Source organism: Falco biarmicus, chromosome 4 (genome assembly GCF_023638135.1).
Source record: "Falco biarmicus isolate bFalBia1 chromosome 4, bFalBia1.pri, whole genome shotgun sequence".
Taxonomy (NCBI): domain Eukaryota; kingdom Metazoa; phylum Chordata; class Aves; order Falconiformes; family Falconidae; genus Falco; species Falco biarmicus.
Window position 1 is genome coordinate 109,697,486 of NC_079291.1, and position 17,161 is coordinate 109,714,646.

Sequence of the window (17,161 nt, forward strand, 5' to 3'; positions counted from 1 at the left end):
TCACATTCATAAATGTTTGCTGTAGAGGGGTATGCAAGTTAGTAAGTAGGGTAAATGTACAGTTCAGGCTCTAAGTAGGTTTTAATTTTAAAATTACTAAGTGGCTCAAGGTGGAGATACCAAAGTATTCTTCCGATTTCTGATTAGTCTTTGAGAGTTTGCTTGGGTAAAATCATTACAGCGTTTTCTTTTTTTTTCTTTTCTTTTTTTTTTTTTTTTTTTCCTCTGCCTGCTCATTCTAGGAATGAGGATATTTCTAACCAAAAGTGAGCTAGCAATGCAAGATCTCCTCTTGAATTTTTGTATATATACTTTCTTGTGTTTTATATAAAGACGTGAGGAAGCTGGAGCTGTTCAACCTGGAGAAGAGAAAGCTTTGTGAGGAATCTATCAATGTGTGTAAATACTCTGGTGGGAGGAAACGAAGAGGACCCTAGACTAGACTTTTCTCACTAGTGCCCAGTGACAGCACAAGGGACAATGAGCACAAATTAAAAGACGGGAATCTCCATCTGAACATAAGAAAACACTTTTGTTGTTGTTGTTACTGTGAGGGTGGTCAAACACTGGAATAGGTTGCACACAGAAGCTGTGGAGTGTGTGTTCACAGAGATGCTCAAAACACAACTGATGTGGCCCTGGGCAGCCTGCTGTAGCTGACCCTGCTTGAGCAGGGAGGTTGAACTAATTCATCTCAAGAGGTCCCTTCAAGCCTCACTGACTCTGGGACTGTGTTGCATCTTTGCCTTCTGTAATCATCTCTGCATGGGGTTGTTTTAGGAATTGCTAATTAGGATGGGAACTTTGGGTGAGAAAGCATTTTACTGTTTAATATCTAGTGAATATTTCTGTATATTTGAATTACACTTCTTTCTTTGACTGATCTGAGCTTCCAGTCCTTTAATCAAGACTTCTTCATCTTCCCTAGGAATTCTTCCTCTTATTGTTAATGCTTATACGCAAGATCCAGATAGCCTTCAGAGGCGTAGCTTCTTATTACTTTCTTTTTGTTTGTTTTGGATCCAAGATTTGTGAGTCAGCAAGGTGTTTCTGTGTATAAGTGAGGAACTGATGTCCAAGGAGAAAGTATTCAACTTGAACTTAATTTTTATGTTAGTGAGCTTTTAGCTGTAAAAGATTTTTATGATGTTCTTGAATAAGAATGAGGTGATACTGAGCTGGGGTAGTATCTGGCTGTCGTGCAGTCTGGCCTTACGCAGTGCATCTCGTTACACTGAAATATTGCATAAAGTAAGGAAAGCCTAGAAGGCGCTGAAAACACAACAGTAGAAGGATGATAAGTTAACTGTACTATTGAAGTAATTCACAAAATAATTTTTTGGTTATTACTTTGGTATGTTGTGCATCTGTATAACTTTGTCTATTAAAATAGTAAGTACCTTCTGTTTTTGTGTTACCTTCCACAGATGATGCACTTCATCCTTTTGTCATAGGACTTCATTTGCTTAAAGGAAAACTAAAGGTATAAATAACTTGCTCTGCTTATCTTTGCCTTCTTCCTTACCCTGACCCATTCTTTCTTCTGAGGTCTGTGGGCCCTTCCTGGGGGAAGGGAAGCTTACCACAGATGAGCTCTGTGCTTGTATTTCTTTACTGCTACTAAAATCTGCTTTTTATTTTTTTGAAAAATTCCACAAAATTGACACAATACCTACAGTGTTTGCTTTATCAGAAGTGTATGTTTAACTTCAGCTCTTATTTTAGTCAGTCTCCATGGATATTTACTTTGTAGGGGGAAAGCCCTTCCTCCGTTTAGAACTTCAGATCTTGGTATTTGCCTCTCTTCTCCAAATGGCGTTTGCCTTTCCACACAACTACAGATCTGTTGTGAATAATCCAGACCTAATGTAAATCATGTCTGTGACATCTTACAACTGGTGGTCGGGTTTGTGTTTTTTTTTTTCTTTTCTTTTCTGAGATTTTGTCTCTGAAACAGAAGTCTATTATGGTGATGTTAAATAAATAAAAACCCACCCAAACCAGAACTGTAATTTCATGGATGTATTTAGTAAGATAATGTAAGATAGAGTTAAAATGGAGCATGGTTTCTCTTTGGAGATGCTCGGGACAGTAAATGTTTGACATAGTTTAAGTAATTTTGCTTGTATACGTTCTGTATTTTCTAATTATATTCAGCTTTTATTTGCCATTGTATGCCGGTTTCTTTGCAAATAACTTTACTTTTATTGTTTCCTATGTGCTGGTAATGGAGCTATCTAGGCAGTTTGTAACTAAAATACTCAAGTAGTATCATGTTAGATTTAGTTCATATTGCAGAAACATATGTTCAACTATTCCCAGGTGCACTTTGTTATAAAATATATGGGAGAATCATTTGTTCTATCTTCTCACAGAAAAATATCTCAAGGCCCCTTCCAAACCTTTCTTGGTGCTATTGCCCATATTCCCTGCCCCCCTGCCCCCCATCTGTACATTGTTTCCACGCCCAGGCTCTTAGAATTGCAGTATTGACCTCCCGGTGGCACTGCTGGTTCTGGCACAGAGCCCACATTCAATAAAATACATTCATTACTTTAAAGCTGCCCTGAGTGAATGCAGAGAACACCTAACTGTTGAATTAGCTGGATTGCTGCATCCTATTCTAAAGGTACACATAATCTGGCATTGTCTGGTACTTTGCAATGATATTTTAACAGTAACTGTGGTGTGTCTGAACTGTACAGTTAGCTTGTGTACCTAGCAGCTCCCAGCAGTTCCTTGAATAATCCAGTGCCAGGCTGTGTTCCTTTGCAGCAAAACTGAGGTTGGCTTAAACACTGGTATGTTCTTGGTGGTGGTGTCCTCAGTGTTACTTCACTGACCATGTGCAGCTGAGGGAGGACAGAGCCAGTAATTCTTTGTGCTGAGATTCTCAGTCACTTTTGTTTAATCCTTGAGAACTTGTGTGGGAAGGGCATTTGGTGGATTGCTGACATTTGAGTAACTTTTTCATTCTTGCTGTAAAGTGGATGAGTTCCAGGCAACTGTAAACACAGTTTGGGGCTTTCATCCATACTTGAAACAATTCAAGCATGAGCAAGTTCAGAATGCAAATAGGCATGTGTCTGAGAATGTATGTACAGTTGATTGAAAGACTTCGGGGGTTGGGGGGGTGGGTGGGGGGGAGGAAATGCTTGTCCAAGGTTTCTTGTCTGTGAGAGAAATGGGTGACCGATACTGGAATGATCTGTGTGGAAAGGACAAACCAAACTGATCTTCCTAAAAATTGATTAGGAAAAGTAGCCTGGAGCCATTCTGATCAACAGAGGAGAACAGGCACAGAGCAACCAAAGGTACAGATGGTTTTGGTGACAAATACCTACTGTCGGAGCCCAAAGTACAGCCTATTGCAGCCAAGTAGCGTGACTTGGTGGATGCTTACTAAGCAAAGTTGTGCTCTGAAAGTTACTGTTAAATACAAAAAGGTGTTCATCTTGCAAAGGATTAATCAATCTGAAAGCCTGTCAGACTGAGTTGTATTGCTTGTGTCCTCCTTACTGTAGAACCCAGTTGCTGGAAAACCAATGTTACTTTTTTCCTTAAATACTTCAAAGTATTAGCAGCATAATGGCTGAAGTAGTGACTAGGAAATGAATGGTTCAGAGAAAAAGATTAGAAAAGATACTTCCAAGATCTGAGGCAGAAATTAGATGTGTAACCTTTCAGTATTGGTTGTTTTTTGGGTTTTGTGTTGTTTGGTGGTGTGGTATTTTTACCTGAACAATAACATTTCCTTCTGTTAGTTTGTAAACTTTTTTGGTCAGTTCTGTTAGGGGGGAGCTTGCTTTTTGGTGTCGATTTCTTAAAATGAAGGACATTTCAAGGAAAATGCTGACCTTGTAAATGTATGAGTTCTGGTTGGGTTGTTAGATGATCCTAGTTCATGCCCAGCATTTATGTTTACATGGATCACAGCTTTATTTATTAATATAGGAATGGGTCCATATTTGTCTTTTACTGCTATGAAAAGCTACCTTTAAAAATTACTGCTATTTATCATGATAGGTGCATGTTTGGTGTAGGTTTCTTTTTTTTTTTTTTTTCCCCCCCCCCCCCAGACAACTGGTCACCCATGCAATACTAAATCAATTGAGAATTGCTGTATGGGAGGGGAACAGAAAAGACCACAGGTGAATGTATTATTGATCTTTTTGTGTCAGAGGTGAAAACTTCCCTTACAAGCAACTCTTAAAGCTTACATTTTCTAACAAAAGTGTTAATTTTGAAATGGATTCTGGGTTTTGTTCCGTGGCGTTTTGCCTTTGTATATGTATTTCATTAAACAGTGTGACTATTAATTGTGTGGCAAAAATGGCAGCGTGTGTGTGTTGGGAAGGGGCACTGTATTTACATTTTCATTAAAAGTTTTGGTGTTTGTTTCAGAAACAAAGGGAAAGGGCAAGGAACCTGAACTCAAGAGGAGAGGAGTTTAGCTTTGTATCCTGTGAACATTCAGACCCCTTCATTGCCAGTTTCAGCATTCCTTAGGGAGACAGACAGGAGTTTTTAGCAGTTCAAACTAAACACTTTTTGCTAGTCTTGGAAATAGTTAAAGTAACTTGAAGTATCTTTTGGATACGAGTGAATGATATGTGTATGATTTGAGTGGATATGAGTGAATCATCTGTAGGAATTTGTTACTGTCAGATTGCATGTTGCATAGCTGTTTTGTGCATTTGGTTTTAATGTGTGTTCAAATGACTATCAAAACCAGTAATTATGCAAAAAGTACTGATGGGAAGTGCAGTCTTGATCACAGTGTGCAGTATACCTATGGGAGGTGGAGGAGTAGTATGAGGTTATTCTTTTTTTTCTGCTCAGATTGAATGTTTAATATGAAACAAATCATTGGTTTCATAGCAGTACTTGGGTCTACAAGGGGACTGATACACTTTAATATCTCCAAATGTTCCTTGAATGCTGCTTTTGCAGTTTTTCAGTTGTAGGCATGCTATTTGAAGTAGTTTTCATGAAAGTGAAGAGTTGCAGGAAGAAAAATTTTAAAAAAATTAGATACTTGAAAACATTCAGCTGGCAATGGATTGTTTGAGCATGGCATAAACATAATTCTGGTATCTGGTAATGGTTATATTTCAGAAACATGCTTGTAACTCATTTGGAGGAAGAAAAGCTAGTTTTTCTGGAATAGACAAACTGAAATTATGTATTTATAAAGGCATCACTGTAAAATCTCATTTATTTTAAATTGAATTTCCCTTTGAAACATATCTGACATCTTTTCACTAGAGCGAATTGGTGTAAATCTTGGAAGAGCTGGAGAAAATAAATGTAGTTTCTGTAAAAATAGCTTTCATCAATTGCTGGTTGGAGCAAAAGACACAAAATGAATAAACAAATCAATGCTAGGGCAGCGTACATGTCTTACCTGTTAACATGGCCAGAAGGTGGACACACTAACCTGTGTCCTATGACATAGTATGTCCCTTCTGCTGTTGTTTGGTTCTGTGGTTGGTGTAGAAATCATGTGCATGTGAATATTATGTTGTGTGATTATATTTAAATCTTTTTTGTCAGTTCGAAGCTGGTCAAGTGGTTGCCATGCTAATTCTCTTACCTTGTATCTATGTATGCAGTGAGCTGTTTGAGTTCAAAGTGGATGTTTTAGTGTATACTTATGAAATTTTTTAAGCTATCTTTCTTTACATTAGAAGGCAGGGGAAAGGTCTAATTCATTTGTAAATTGCTTCCTATGAAGCAGCTTTTATGAATGTCTCTGTTCTTCCAGGATAATAATTTGGAGTAAGAACAGTGACTAGGTTTGGGAAGTGAACATGTCCAGTGGCTGCCCATGTGGTATCAGTCAGGCATTCTTGACTGGACTCTTCTTGGCCTGAGTGGAGAGGTACTTCTGAGGACCTGGAGCCTCCTGCCATCCCACATGAGGGTTGCCTCTGAATAGTTGCAAAAGTTCACAGCAGGACAATTGATTTCTGTTTCTTTACAAGCTCCACCTTACCAAGTGCATGTGCTTGCACCATAGAAGCCAAGAGCAGGTTTAGCAACTTTTCATCATGGATCCTCGGTCTCTCCTTAGGAGACTTCAAATATCTTTTTAAACTTCCCTTTCTTCTCCTCTACCTTTCTACCCATAGGCCACTTGCAGATTGTTGTCCACTCCAGGCCAGATCTGAGCCAAGTTCTCATCTTCTCTCTTCAGTGGTGGTTCCTTCTTGAGGTGTGTGAGTAGAACGCAGAGCCTTCAGCTCAGGCAGGAAGGAGGCCTAAGGGTGGCATGTTCTAAATTTGCCTGCTGAGGTCAGGAGGTGCTGTCATTTTGTAGAAAAAGAACTCTCAACATTTGTGAGCAAACCCAAGCTGCCACGGAGACAATAATCAGCTGCAGCCAAAAAGGTGGCGAAAATGTGCTGGTGAAGCATGGTGGCAAGAGAGAGCAGGGCATTGCTGGAAGAGTGGATTATGCCAAACGTACACAGTCCTAGAATAGCCACCATTTACTTGAGGCAAAGATCGTAAGAGTGAGAAGCATGCAAATGCCTGATCAAAGATACAACTGACGTTGTATTGTACAGAAGGCTGATAGCAGTTGCTGCCTTTCTGACAACCTCAGAATGTGTTTCTGGCATCTTCTGTGTTCTACAGTGTGCAGTAGGCCTTTCGTATTTGGACAAGAGAACACCGTAAGCGCAGGGAAGTACCTTTTTTGGTACAAAGCTTAGCTTTTGTCAAGGTGTGGGTCTGAACTTTTTGTCATTTCCTGTTTTCTCTTGAAGTTTTCAGGAAATGTTGACAGCATGTCAAAATATTAAACATAAAGGCTGTAACATTAGGGTGTTGTCAACTTACAGAAGCAGCGACAGCAGTGAGATTTTGATGGTTGCCCCTCTATTCCTTAACTTACTCAGTCGAGAAATCCAGTTGAACTCCTCTTGTTTTGCCTCATGTGTTACCCAGAAGGGTGAAATGAAGTAGGGTTCCCCAGAGTGGGTAAGTTAAGAGGAGGAAAGAGAACAAGCTGTCTGGGTTTTATCTTGCTTGCCCCTCTTATCAAACAGTTTATCTCCACTCTGTTTTTATTGTTACCATTTAACCTGTTGCTCTTTGAGCTGTCCATATGCACAGTTGTTGCAACTGAATGTAACTTTTTTCACCTTTCTGATTCTTGGCAGTAGGGTAATGCATATGAACTGCAAGATGGTTGTAGTTGCTTGTGCATGCTGAACTCGGTTGTATTCCTGAATTTTATCTCCCCTCCTTTCTTACTTGTTCAGAATGTCTCTGTGTCTTCCTATTCCTTGCTCCCTTTTTTCACAGCGCAAGACTGTTGTCATTTATGTGCCATAAATTAAAACAAAATAAAAATAATATCTAAGTATCTAAATCCTATTAGATTTCAACTGTATATTGAGTTTGAAGTCGTTACTGACATTTAAATATTTTGAACCTTTGAACAACTGGAGCTGCACAACTGATGGATTGGTGCAGGAATAACGACGACTGATAGGAGAGGAAGAGAGGGTATGCACCCTGTCAGGGAAAGAAATGTTCGTGAAATATCCAAAAGATCCCGTTGTAGCAGAGAGCCTTAAGAGGCCCCAAGTTCTGCAGAGTTTGCGTGGGAGGGTAGGTGCTTCCTATAAACCAAACCTTTTTCTTTTAAGTTTGTTGTTACACGTTTCCTTTCTAGCTACTAGTCGGATCTGGGTTTAGGGCTGTAGCAGTGTGAAGTACTTGGAACACTAGCTAAGGCTTTTCAGAGCTGTGCTGTGAGAGAAAACACTGTGAAATTCAAATTTATCCTTCTGGGCATCCCAAAATGGACACTTAACACTAGTGGAGATTTTTTTTTTTTCTTTTTTTTTTTTTTTTCCTCCACACGAATTCCATTACATTGGCTCTTTAACAAACATTGTTGTCTTGTCTCTGACATAAGCACGTGAATGTTTGGGATAGGAGGAGTGTGGTTGTTTTTTTAATTTATTCTTCTTATTTGCATGGGTGCTACACAGAAGGGCATAAGGAAGTGAGTTGGAGGGTTCAAGTAATTTGCAACAGAGGAGGACAGGACCATGAAATTAGACTTTAATAGATGCTGATAGGAGTGTTTGTTAGTGTATATTGAATTGAGTTGTTAGTGATTTCAGGGGAACATTATGGGTCTTTCAGGGCAAGTCTTTCCTGTACCGTAAGGGGATGGAACTAGGGTTGCTTGGCAGACCTGTACTCTGGCATTTCTTGACTGATTTGCTCTTCGACTTTGCAGCTTTAATACGACTTTCTTTACCTTTCATACAGGTGAACAGGGATATAGGTGGTGTGCACAACCACTGAAGACTGATTTGGAAACAGTCTGCTAACATGACAGAAGATGTGCACTTGCACTATGTAGTTCTGAACATCAGTTTCTTGGATGTTTATAGAGGGATGCAGTTTTATGGAGGAAATGAATTACCATGCCTATTTTCACTGTTCCTTTTTTCTTTTTTTTTTTTTTTATTTTTGAAGACTTCGTAGTGAATCTAACTACTTGGAAATTTAGTGGGGAGTACGTTTCTTTGTTCAAAACTGTCTCAGACTTTGATTTCACTTAGTTTTGAATAAGATGGATTTGGAGTATAATTTGGAGTTCAAGCTGCATTGAAGTTGTGATAGCTGGGGAAGAAAAATACTGGTACTTTTATCTTTGCACCTGAGTGTGCAAAAATATATTATGTGCTGATTTGGAAGTGTGCAGAGGGGGCTGTTCATGTCCCTTCACTGGCAGAGGTTTGTGCTGAAATGTAATAGAGCATAGTGTGTGTGGGTTTTGACTTTTTTTTTTTTTTCCTGTCTCATACTGTGTAAACTGTCATACTAATAAAATGCTGTGTATTTTGTTGTATACTAAAAATACAAAACTTGCTACCTTTTTTTAAAAAAAAAAATCAACATTGCCCCCTCCCCCCCAAACCAAAGCTCCAAGATCACTGATAAAAATACAATTTTCTCAATGAATTTTTTTAATTATAAGTCTTGATGGGCCTCTTAACAGTACAGTCTATGCTAATTGTTTGCATGCCATATCTGCCTTACATGACTATTTTGGCCTGCATCTAGCCACTTTTCTGAAGGCCCCTCAGGCACTGATTATTTAAATTAACACGATGGTAAAGTGCTTCTGTGATATCAGCGGTGCAGTGAGAAGAATTATGCATATATTTCTGATGATATGTTCATGTGCAGAAAGTCAAATGCTTTCAAGACTCAGGCTAATTTTGCAGATGTGGGTGAACTGTACCATGTATCTGTAGGTTGATAGTGTCACAAGGGAGAAGGCAGAGCAGTTTTCAGATGCTTTCAAAAGAGGCTGTGAAGTCCATTGTCTCGGGAAGAGAGAATACCACTGTATAGCGAAGTATGTTGTAATTTTCCCTGACTTTCTCAATTTTTGTTTCTCAGACTGCATCAATGGAGCACATTCAGGGAGCTTGGAAGACGATCAGTAATGGTTTTGGACTCAAGGATTCTGTCTTTGATGGCCCAAACTGTATTTCGCCTACTATTGTCCAGCAGTTCGGTTATCAACGCCGAGCATCTGATGATGGCAAAATATCAGATACTTCCAAAACTAGTAATACCATTCGTGTTTTCTTGCCCAACAAGCAGCGCACGGTGGTAAGTCTACATTACCTTTGTGTAAGAGACATTGTACTGTTCCCTTTGCTAACACTATGGCAGGTATGTCAAGCTCACACAAAGTCTTATTGTAACTAAGTGCGTTGTCCTCGGTTTGTTAATTCCAGAGGACATATTTTGAAAACAGTGTGTCTGTATTTTGAGAACCTGTATTTCCCTACCTCAGTGCTGTATTTTTCCAATACACATGAGCACGATACTTTACTCACTGTCTTTGAATGTTAAATACGTAGTTGGCTGACCTAAACACTGATGCCTGCGTGAAGTAAAATACTTAGTCATTGCTGTCACCATTTTCTTCACTTGGATGGTCATAGTGAAGTATGGTAGTTAAAGCTGAAGTGAAACTTCTTGAGGGAACGCTTCTATTGGATTTCTTGGAGTTCAGTGGACTAATAATAGTCTTATGCCAAGTTCTCTGAAATCTAAATTAAGCCTTTTTCTACACTTAAGGTAACTCCATTTGCCTGCATTTCTGTTACTTTTTATAGGCTACCAACTTGTATGCATGCTGTATAAAATCCAGTTTCACAGAAATTTAGTAATTGTAAGAAATGGAAACATTATAAAATGGATTCAAAACTTCCTTTACATAAGCATGCAATAGTTACGTTTGTGGCAGAAAACATGCCTGCCTGGCAGGTTGGCCTAATGTGTGGCAAGTGAAATCGGAAGGTGCAGCAGTCTCTTGTTACATCATACAAGCATTTTTATTTATCTATTCATTAACTTCAAAAGTGAACAGCTGTGCAGTTTAACTTCTAAATAAAAAAAAATAATACTTTTTGGGTCCCAAAGCTTAACCAAATTCTGTAATCACTGACTAAAACTTTTTTCCTTTGGCCACAGGTAAATGTGCGAAATGGGATGACCTTACATGACTGTCTTATGAAGGCACTTAAAGTAAGAGGTCTGCAGCCAGAATGCTGTGCAGTTTTTCGACTTCTTACTGAACCAAAAGGGTAAGAGTCTGGAATGTTTTATGTGAAACTTTCAACTAGAGAATGTAATAATCTTGGGTTTAGAATAGCAGCGTTAATGCTTTCTTCCTCTCTCACTAGTTTCTTTTTAAAAACACAAGTTGTTTGTGAACACTTCCATTTTGCTTTCTTTACCCTCCTCTAGGGCAACTCCTTCAGCTTCCTGGGTATTAAAAAAAATATTTTTGTTTTAAATCTAAGTATTAAAAATGTTCGAAATTGAGGGGTACGCTCAAGTGCTTGTAGTGTTCTTGCAGAGGCTTTTGTCATGCTCTAGTTGAAATGATGATACGCCTTTGTATTCGAGATGTGTTTTTCCTCTGCATTTGTAGTTGATTAAACTTCAGTGCTAGTGATTCTTAGCCATCACTTAAATGAACATCTCCTTTGTGTGCTCAGTTTTAAGGCTCTGCATTCCTCTACAACTTTTCAATGTTTGGATTTAAATCTCACTTCAGATATTCCTTATTTTTTGTAGGACCGGGGATGCTGCTATTAAATACCAAATGATTCTTTTACAAGCTGAGGGAGTGAAGGTATCTCATGGAGTTAATACATTTAACTTCACACCTCTTAAGGCTTGGGCTTAATGCTCTTTTAAGCCTCAGTCATGAGGCAGTCATTTGTGGGTTTACTTCTCTATGTAACTGAGTCCATTCTGGGGTCACCAGTAACTTCAGTGCTGAAGCACGTAATATGGCTTTCATGTCACTAAGTCTGCCATTCATAATTTCTTGTTTTGTTTATAAGGGTATTTCTGTGACTCGATTACAGCTTCTAGGTGTCTTATTTCGAATAATCTTTATATCTAAATGACTTTTACGTTAAAAAATAGGAAAAGAGGTGAATTGCTACATTTTCAAAGTTGCTTCTAATTTTTTAAGTGAATATAGCTCACTATAAGAGGGTAGCCACGCTTTTTTGTATTTGTTTTCAGTTCACTCAAGAAAACTCACAAAACATAAATCATTGATTAGGCCAGCTTTCTTACCTCCTAACTAATTTTGTTGTCCCCATTTTCTTTCTTTCAGAAAAAAGGTGCGTTTGGATTGGAATACAGATGCTGCCTCTTTGATTGGAGAGGAACTGCAAGTGGACTTTCTTGATCATGTTCCACTCACTACACACAACTTTGTAAGCTTTTTATTTTCTGTATTTTGATGTAAATTGTGTAAATTGAACAATGTATTCAACCAAAGGATGGTTTAGGCATTGGGTACCTTTTGGCTCTAAACACAAGGTAGGGATTTCGGCAGTGATGACTTGATTCCTTCATCCCTACTTCCCACAGATTAGATTGGCTAAGTATCCATTTGCAGTGAAATGCCAGGATTCTATTTATGTTTAGTGATTCTTAGGTGTCAGAGACTTTAAAAGCTCACATTACACGTATTCTTCAAAGATCTGATGATTGCCACTTTTATTTTATATAAATACCTACTTCTGTAATTGTCATACTAAGACACCATGTCCTTAAAGTCCAGAACCAGGAGATAATTTGCATTTTCAGCCTCTGGCTCATCAGTCAAGAAAGAGTGGATAAGTCTGGCAGCTTTATTGGACTGTTGGTAATTGTGAATGTACAGGGGTGCTGTTAATTCTGCAAGGTCATAATGTTTTGTGAGCTAATGCTGCCTCGTAATTTGAGAGAGTAGGTTTTTTTGGGGGTGGGGGCAGCATTGAAGACTTTAGATTTGTAGTTTCTTCTCAAAAACAGATTATTTGCCCAGTGTAGAGCAAATAGAGAGCTGCTGTTTGGTTTTGGGTTTTTTTTTTTTTCTTTTGTGAAGAGATAATGCCTAACAGTTTTACCTGGCATTACTTTGTTCTCCCTGAGAAGGAACTCTGTTCCTATATTCTAGCCTTTTTGTTGTTTTGTCCAGAAATGTATTGTGCCAAGTGGCAAAACTAAATGATAATCATTTAGATCCATTAGAAAGGTTAGCATTAATTTACAAAAACTGGAAGTAGCTTTACTTTTACATTTTTAGAAATCTGGAAGATGTCCAGATCTGGAAGAAGCTCAGGCTTTGAGGCTTCCTCCAACAGTACGCTCCGGAGGAAGAAACCCTTTGGTCCATTTTAGTGTTTTTTGTTTTTTTTTTTCATATTTCAGAAGCCTTAAAATAAATGTTAGATGTCATTTAACAAAGTAGAATTTCCTGAACCTGTTGTATTTACTAAGGAATTTATTTCATATGCAGGAGGTATTGGTTAGTCATAAACAGACAACAGGCATTTTGATGAACAAACAATAATTAGGCAGTTCTTACAGTCTAATCCTCCTTCACTTTGTGATACTAAAAACTTAATTCTTGGCCCACGCAACTCTTACCACCTTACTGAGTGCACAATATTGACAAACACTTTTCCTTTTTTTTTTTTTTTTTTAATTTAAATAATTAGATAAACAAAGCCCTAAATGTTTGTAAGCTTTCCAGGTTTCTAACCAGACTGGAAATATATGCAAGAATACTCAGTTGTGGTTTTAAGTTCAGTAGCACTTTGGGGGTACTGAAACATTTTAACATGGTATTTATTTATGTCAAGCTCTGAAGTTGTTAATGTCGGCTAATGAAGAGAAGCTAGTAGCTTGAATTAATCGTTTAATGTTTTCTAGGCTCGGAAGACATTTCTAAAGCTTGCTTTCTGTGACATCTGCCAGAAGTTCCTGCTAAATGGGTTTCGGTGTCAGACATGTGGTTATAAATTCCACGAACACTGCAGCACTAAAGTTCCAACCATGTGTGTCGACTGGAGCAATATCAGGCAACTCTTGTAAGTACTGTTCCTTTTTAATAGCAACACTAACTCTCTGTGACAGACAAGCATTGTTTTTTTTTTAATCTCATTATAGAGATAAAGTTGGATTATTGGGGTGTAGTCATTTTCATTGGTATACAGAACTTGTGTATTGATTTCATGAAACAGTCAGCAATGGTTGTCTACTGCCAGGTGAAGAAGGCCATTTACATTAAATGCATTTTGTTCTTGCTGTAAACTTTAATATTCTGGGACAAGCAAACAGTTTCTGAATGACCAGGCAGTTGCTATAATGCCTGCTGTTTCAGCAGAGTAATAGTAATTCCTCTAGCATAACGCTTCTTTTGGAAGGAAAAAAGGTCATGATTCAGTTGGTTTTTAGCTGTTGGGAGCGTGAGTGTTCAGAACTAACACAACTTTTGACACCCTGTTGAAAATGCTTGGAATGATGAGAAAACTGAGGAAGGATAATACTTTCCTAATGTTGATTAGAAATATGTTAGAAGTTGTTTTATGCAAAAGTGTTAAAATCTAGAACTGGTTTTATGTGTCTTGGTGAATGTTTTTTTTTTTTTTGTAACGGAACTTGGTCATATAGTTATGTATTTTCTTATACTGACCGGTCATTAGAGTGTAAGATGACTTGTGCCACTCGATGCTACCTGGTTTTAATAGAAATTTAAAAAAATTGGTGTTGAATACCCTTCCAGGAAAATCTGAGGTTTGATGAAAACAGATTTGTATCATAAGTTTAGAAAGAACACGTAGAAATTTTCTTTGGGAGTCTGAAGTCATAGTTTTCAGTCATACCATACGCAGAGGGAAAATACTATGTATAAGAATGCGTTCATGAAGTTAATTATGCTGGAAAGAAACAGCCCTTTAAATTTTCAGCTTTCAAGAGCATTGTACAGGAGGTAGTGTAGCAGTTGAAATTGTAATTGTTTTTGTTGATATTTCAGATTGTTCCCAAATTCAAATATCAGTGACAGTGGTGTCCCTGCACTACCTCCCTTGACAATGAGACGGATGCGGGAGTCTGTCTCCCGGATACCTGTTAGGTAAGCTAGTATTTCCTGTCATTTCTGTTTTGGGAAATACAGTCGTTTAAAAAAAAAACCCAAAACCAAAAAACCCCAACTCCTCAAAAATAAAACAGTCGTATAGAAGGTTGGGACAAATGTCCAAGAAGGCAACACCACTTCATTGTAGGTAATATATAGTGACCTTCCTTGTTCTGAGATTCAAGCAAAAAGTGATTTGGGTTTATTTTTAATTTTTAGTCTTAAGACTTTAAGAGAGTGTATTAAAGGTTTTCTGGGGACCTTTGTTTTCCTGCTTAAGAAAATTCAAGGCTCCCTTTGTTATTTTTGTGGATTAATTTTATTTGATCAGGTGGTATACATGTAAGGGTTTGTAACTCGTTTTGCATGACTTGCATACATAAACTAAAATAACATTCTAATGTTACGATGACAGATAAGAGTTTAAAGAGAGAACAGTGGAAACTGAAAATATGTTCCTCAAAGAAAATTCTGACACCTACAGAGAACATTCCTGTAGTTTTAAATGCTAGAATAAAAATTGCTTTCCTTTCAAAGGGGCCTGTCTTCTGATCCTAATTTATGCCTGTATTCTTTTCCTTGAAATTCTAGAGGCTGGAGAGGGCAGGCCATCTTTTGTTTTTTCTACATCCCTTTGAAAAATCGTGGCCTTTTCAGGAATGAGGCACAGAGCACGTAGCTGACTTGCAAATGGTTCTATGCATTTATTTATTTATTTTAGTGGGAACTGCATCAGGAATTGATCTTATGTTCTCTTTGCCATCTTACTCTATTTCCAGTATCGTTGAACAATGACTCATTAACTTGATAGTTTTTTAAGCTTTTTGTGAAGGCTGGATGGTTTCAGTTAAGATACTTGTGTGATTTGGGATGAATAAGGTTTGAGTGACCTTAAGTTGTGATTTATAACTCTTTGTTGAACTGGATTCTAGTGTTGGCCTCCTTTTAACTGGTATTGGGTTTCACGACTTCCTTGCTGGCTGTTCTATGCGAACCATTGAACAGCCTTGCAAACCTTTACAAATTCAGGGCTTAGCAGTAAAAGTAGCTCTTAAGCTGTGCATTTAACAGCGAGCAGTTTGTTTAAATTTCACTGATCTGAATTAATCCAGCAAAGCCAGTATTTTATCAGCATATTAAATGTGATTTGGTGGGGATTGAGGTGAACTGTGGCAAAATTTATAATGGCAGAAACAGACATGTGAGCTGACAAGATCTTCCAAGATTTTTAGTTTGTTTCCTAAGTTAAGCTGAGAATGATTCAGCTGACCAAATAGTTTAGTTAGTGTGCAAGTCCCAACTTTTTCTCTGTTTGGAATTCTGCATGTATTGCTTTTGGACAGGTTACATTGAACGGTATTTTTCAATTGCTAGAGGGGAAAAAATAACCACAACTTTCATTTTCTCTCTTCTTTCCTTCTCAGTTCCCAGCACAGGTATTCTACACCTCATGCCTTCACATTCAACACATCAAATCCTTCCTCTGAGGGCTCTCTTTCCCAAAGACAGCGATCTACATCCACACCAAATGTCCATATGGTTAGCACTACAATGCCTGTAGACAGCCGGATAATTGAGGTAATACTGGTAGGGAGGGAATAGCATAAAGTTAAACTAAAATTGTGACTGGCCATCTGAAAGTCACTGGTTGTTTTTTCTTCTTTGCTTTCTGTCATTTGCTTACTGTTTGCTTTAGTTGGCTGAGTGATGAAGAATATAGGTGTCGTGTTTGCATAGAAAGTTACTAGTTTGTTCTTGCTGTCTTTATCAACTCTGCTGAAGTTCTAGGTAGATTTTTGGTAATTAGATCTGTAAAGATGTGGGGGGAGTTTTAACAATCAAGTTTCACAGACCTGAAAAGAAAATAAGTTTAGTTTTGCTGAAGAAATGCTTATTACACATGTCTAAAAATGTTCTTTCGAACTTAAAATACGGGTTTTTTTGGGGGTTGGTGTTTATTTTAAATCATACCACAGGTACTGCAAGGCTGCGTATAGTTCTCAGAGTTGGAACACTCGAGTCAAAACTTATTGGCAATATGTTTTGTGTTATACCTGTATGGAATTAACAGCAGTTCCAGGCTTGTGTGCTAAAGCCGTCTGTATCTGAGAATATTTCTGCTGTTACTTGCTTTCAAGCACTTTCTCTCTTTTTTTCTTTTTTTTTTTTTTTTGCTTTTTTCCCCCCTACCTTTGACAGTAGTGAGAGACAGCTCTTTGAAGTCAGGCCTGAAGTGGTTGGTTGTTTTGTTTTGTGATAACCTTAGCAAACTAAGGGAGTGGTGTTCAGGAAAGGCTTGCAGAAAGCAAGTGCTGAACTGCAGGACTTCAGAGAGTGCTGCTGTTTGGGGTTTTTTTAGCTCTGGAATAGTTTTTTAAACTCTTGAAGCCAGGCAAAAGCCTTCGACTGCTGAGTTCACTTGTGTCTTCAGCTGGTAGTTTATAGGCTTGTGGGAAATGTGAAGATTATCTGAAACGTTCTAGAGAAGTCCTCTGGACCTTTGGAACTGAAGACAAGTGCACTGCAGCCCTGGGAAGGTTTTTTTGGTTAGAAGCTTTTTGTCAGCTGGGTTTTATGGGGGAAGATACCTTCCCTTTCTCTTCAGTTTTTTTAGGCTTACAGCTGTTTTTTACTGCTTCAGAAGCCTGGCTGACGTTTTTTTACGGCATGAAAAAATAA

At 38.1% G+C, this 17,161-nt stretch overlaps 1 protein-coding gene across 4 annotated transcripts in view; it reads left to right on the plus strand.

Moving 5' to 3' along the window:
* RAF1 (Raf-1 proto-oncogene, serine/threonine kinase) overlaps nt 1–17,161 on the plus strand; it is a 44,152-nt gene that overhangs the window by 9,446 nt on the left and 17,545 nt on the right. For 2 of the 4 annotated variants that reach the window (XM_056337009.1, XM_056337011.1), the window contains exons 2-8: nt 1,428–1,483; nt 9,439–9,654; nt 10,525–10,637; nt 11,687–11,789; nt 13,276–13,433; nt 14,381–14,479; nt 15,907–16,060. In XM_056337009.1, the coding sequence (XP_056192984.1) occupies nt 9,448–9,654; nt 10,525–10,637; nt 11,687–11,789; nt 13,276–13,433; nt 14,381–14,479; nt 15,907–16,060 (834 nt within the window). In that variant the 5' untranslated portion in view covers nt 1,428–1,483; nt 9,439–9,447. The remainder of the gene's footprint in view (nt 1–1,427; nt 1,484–9,438; nt 9,655–10,524; nt 10,638–11,686; nt 11,790–13,275; nt 13,434–14,380; nt 14,480–15,906; nt 16,061–17,161) is intronic. The other 2 variants (XM_056337010.1, XM_056337012.1) reach the window with 2 other exon arrangements.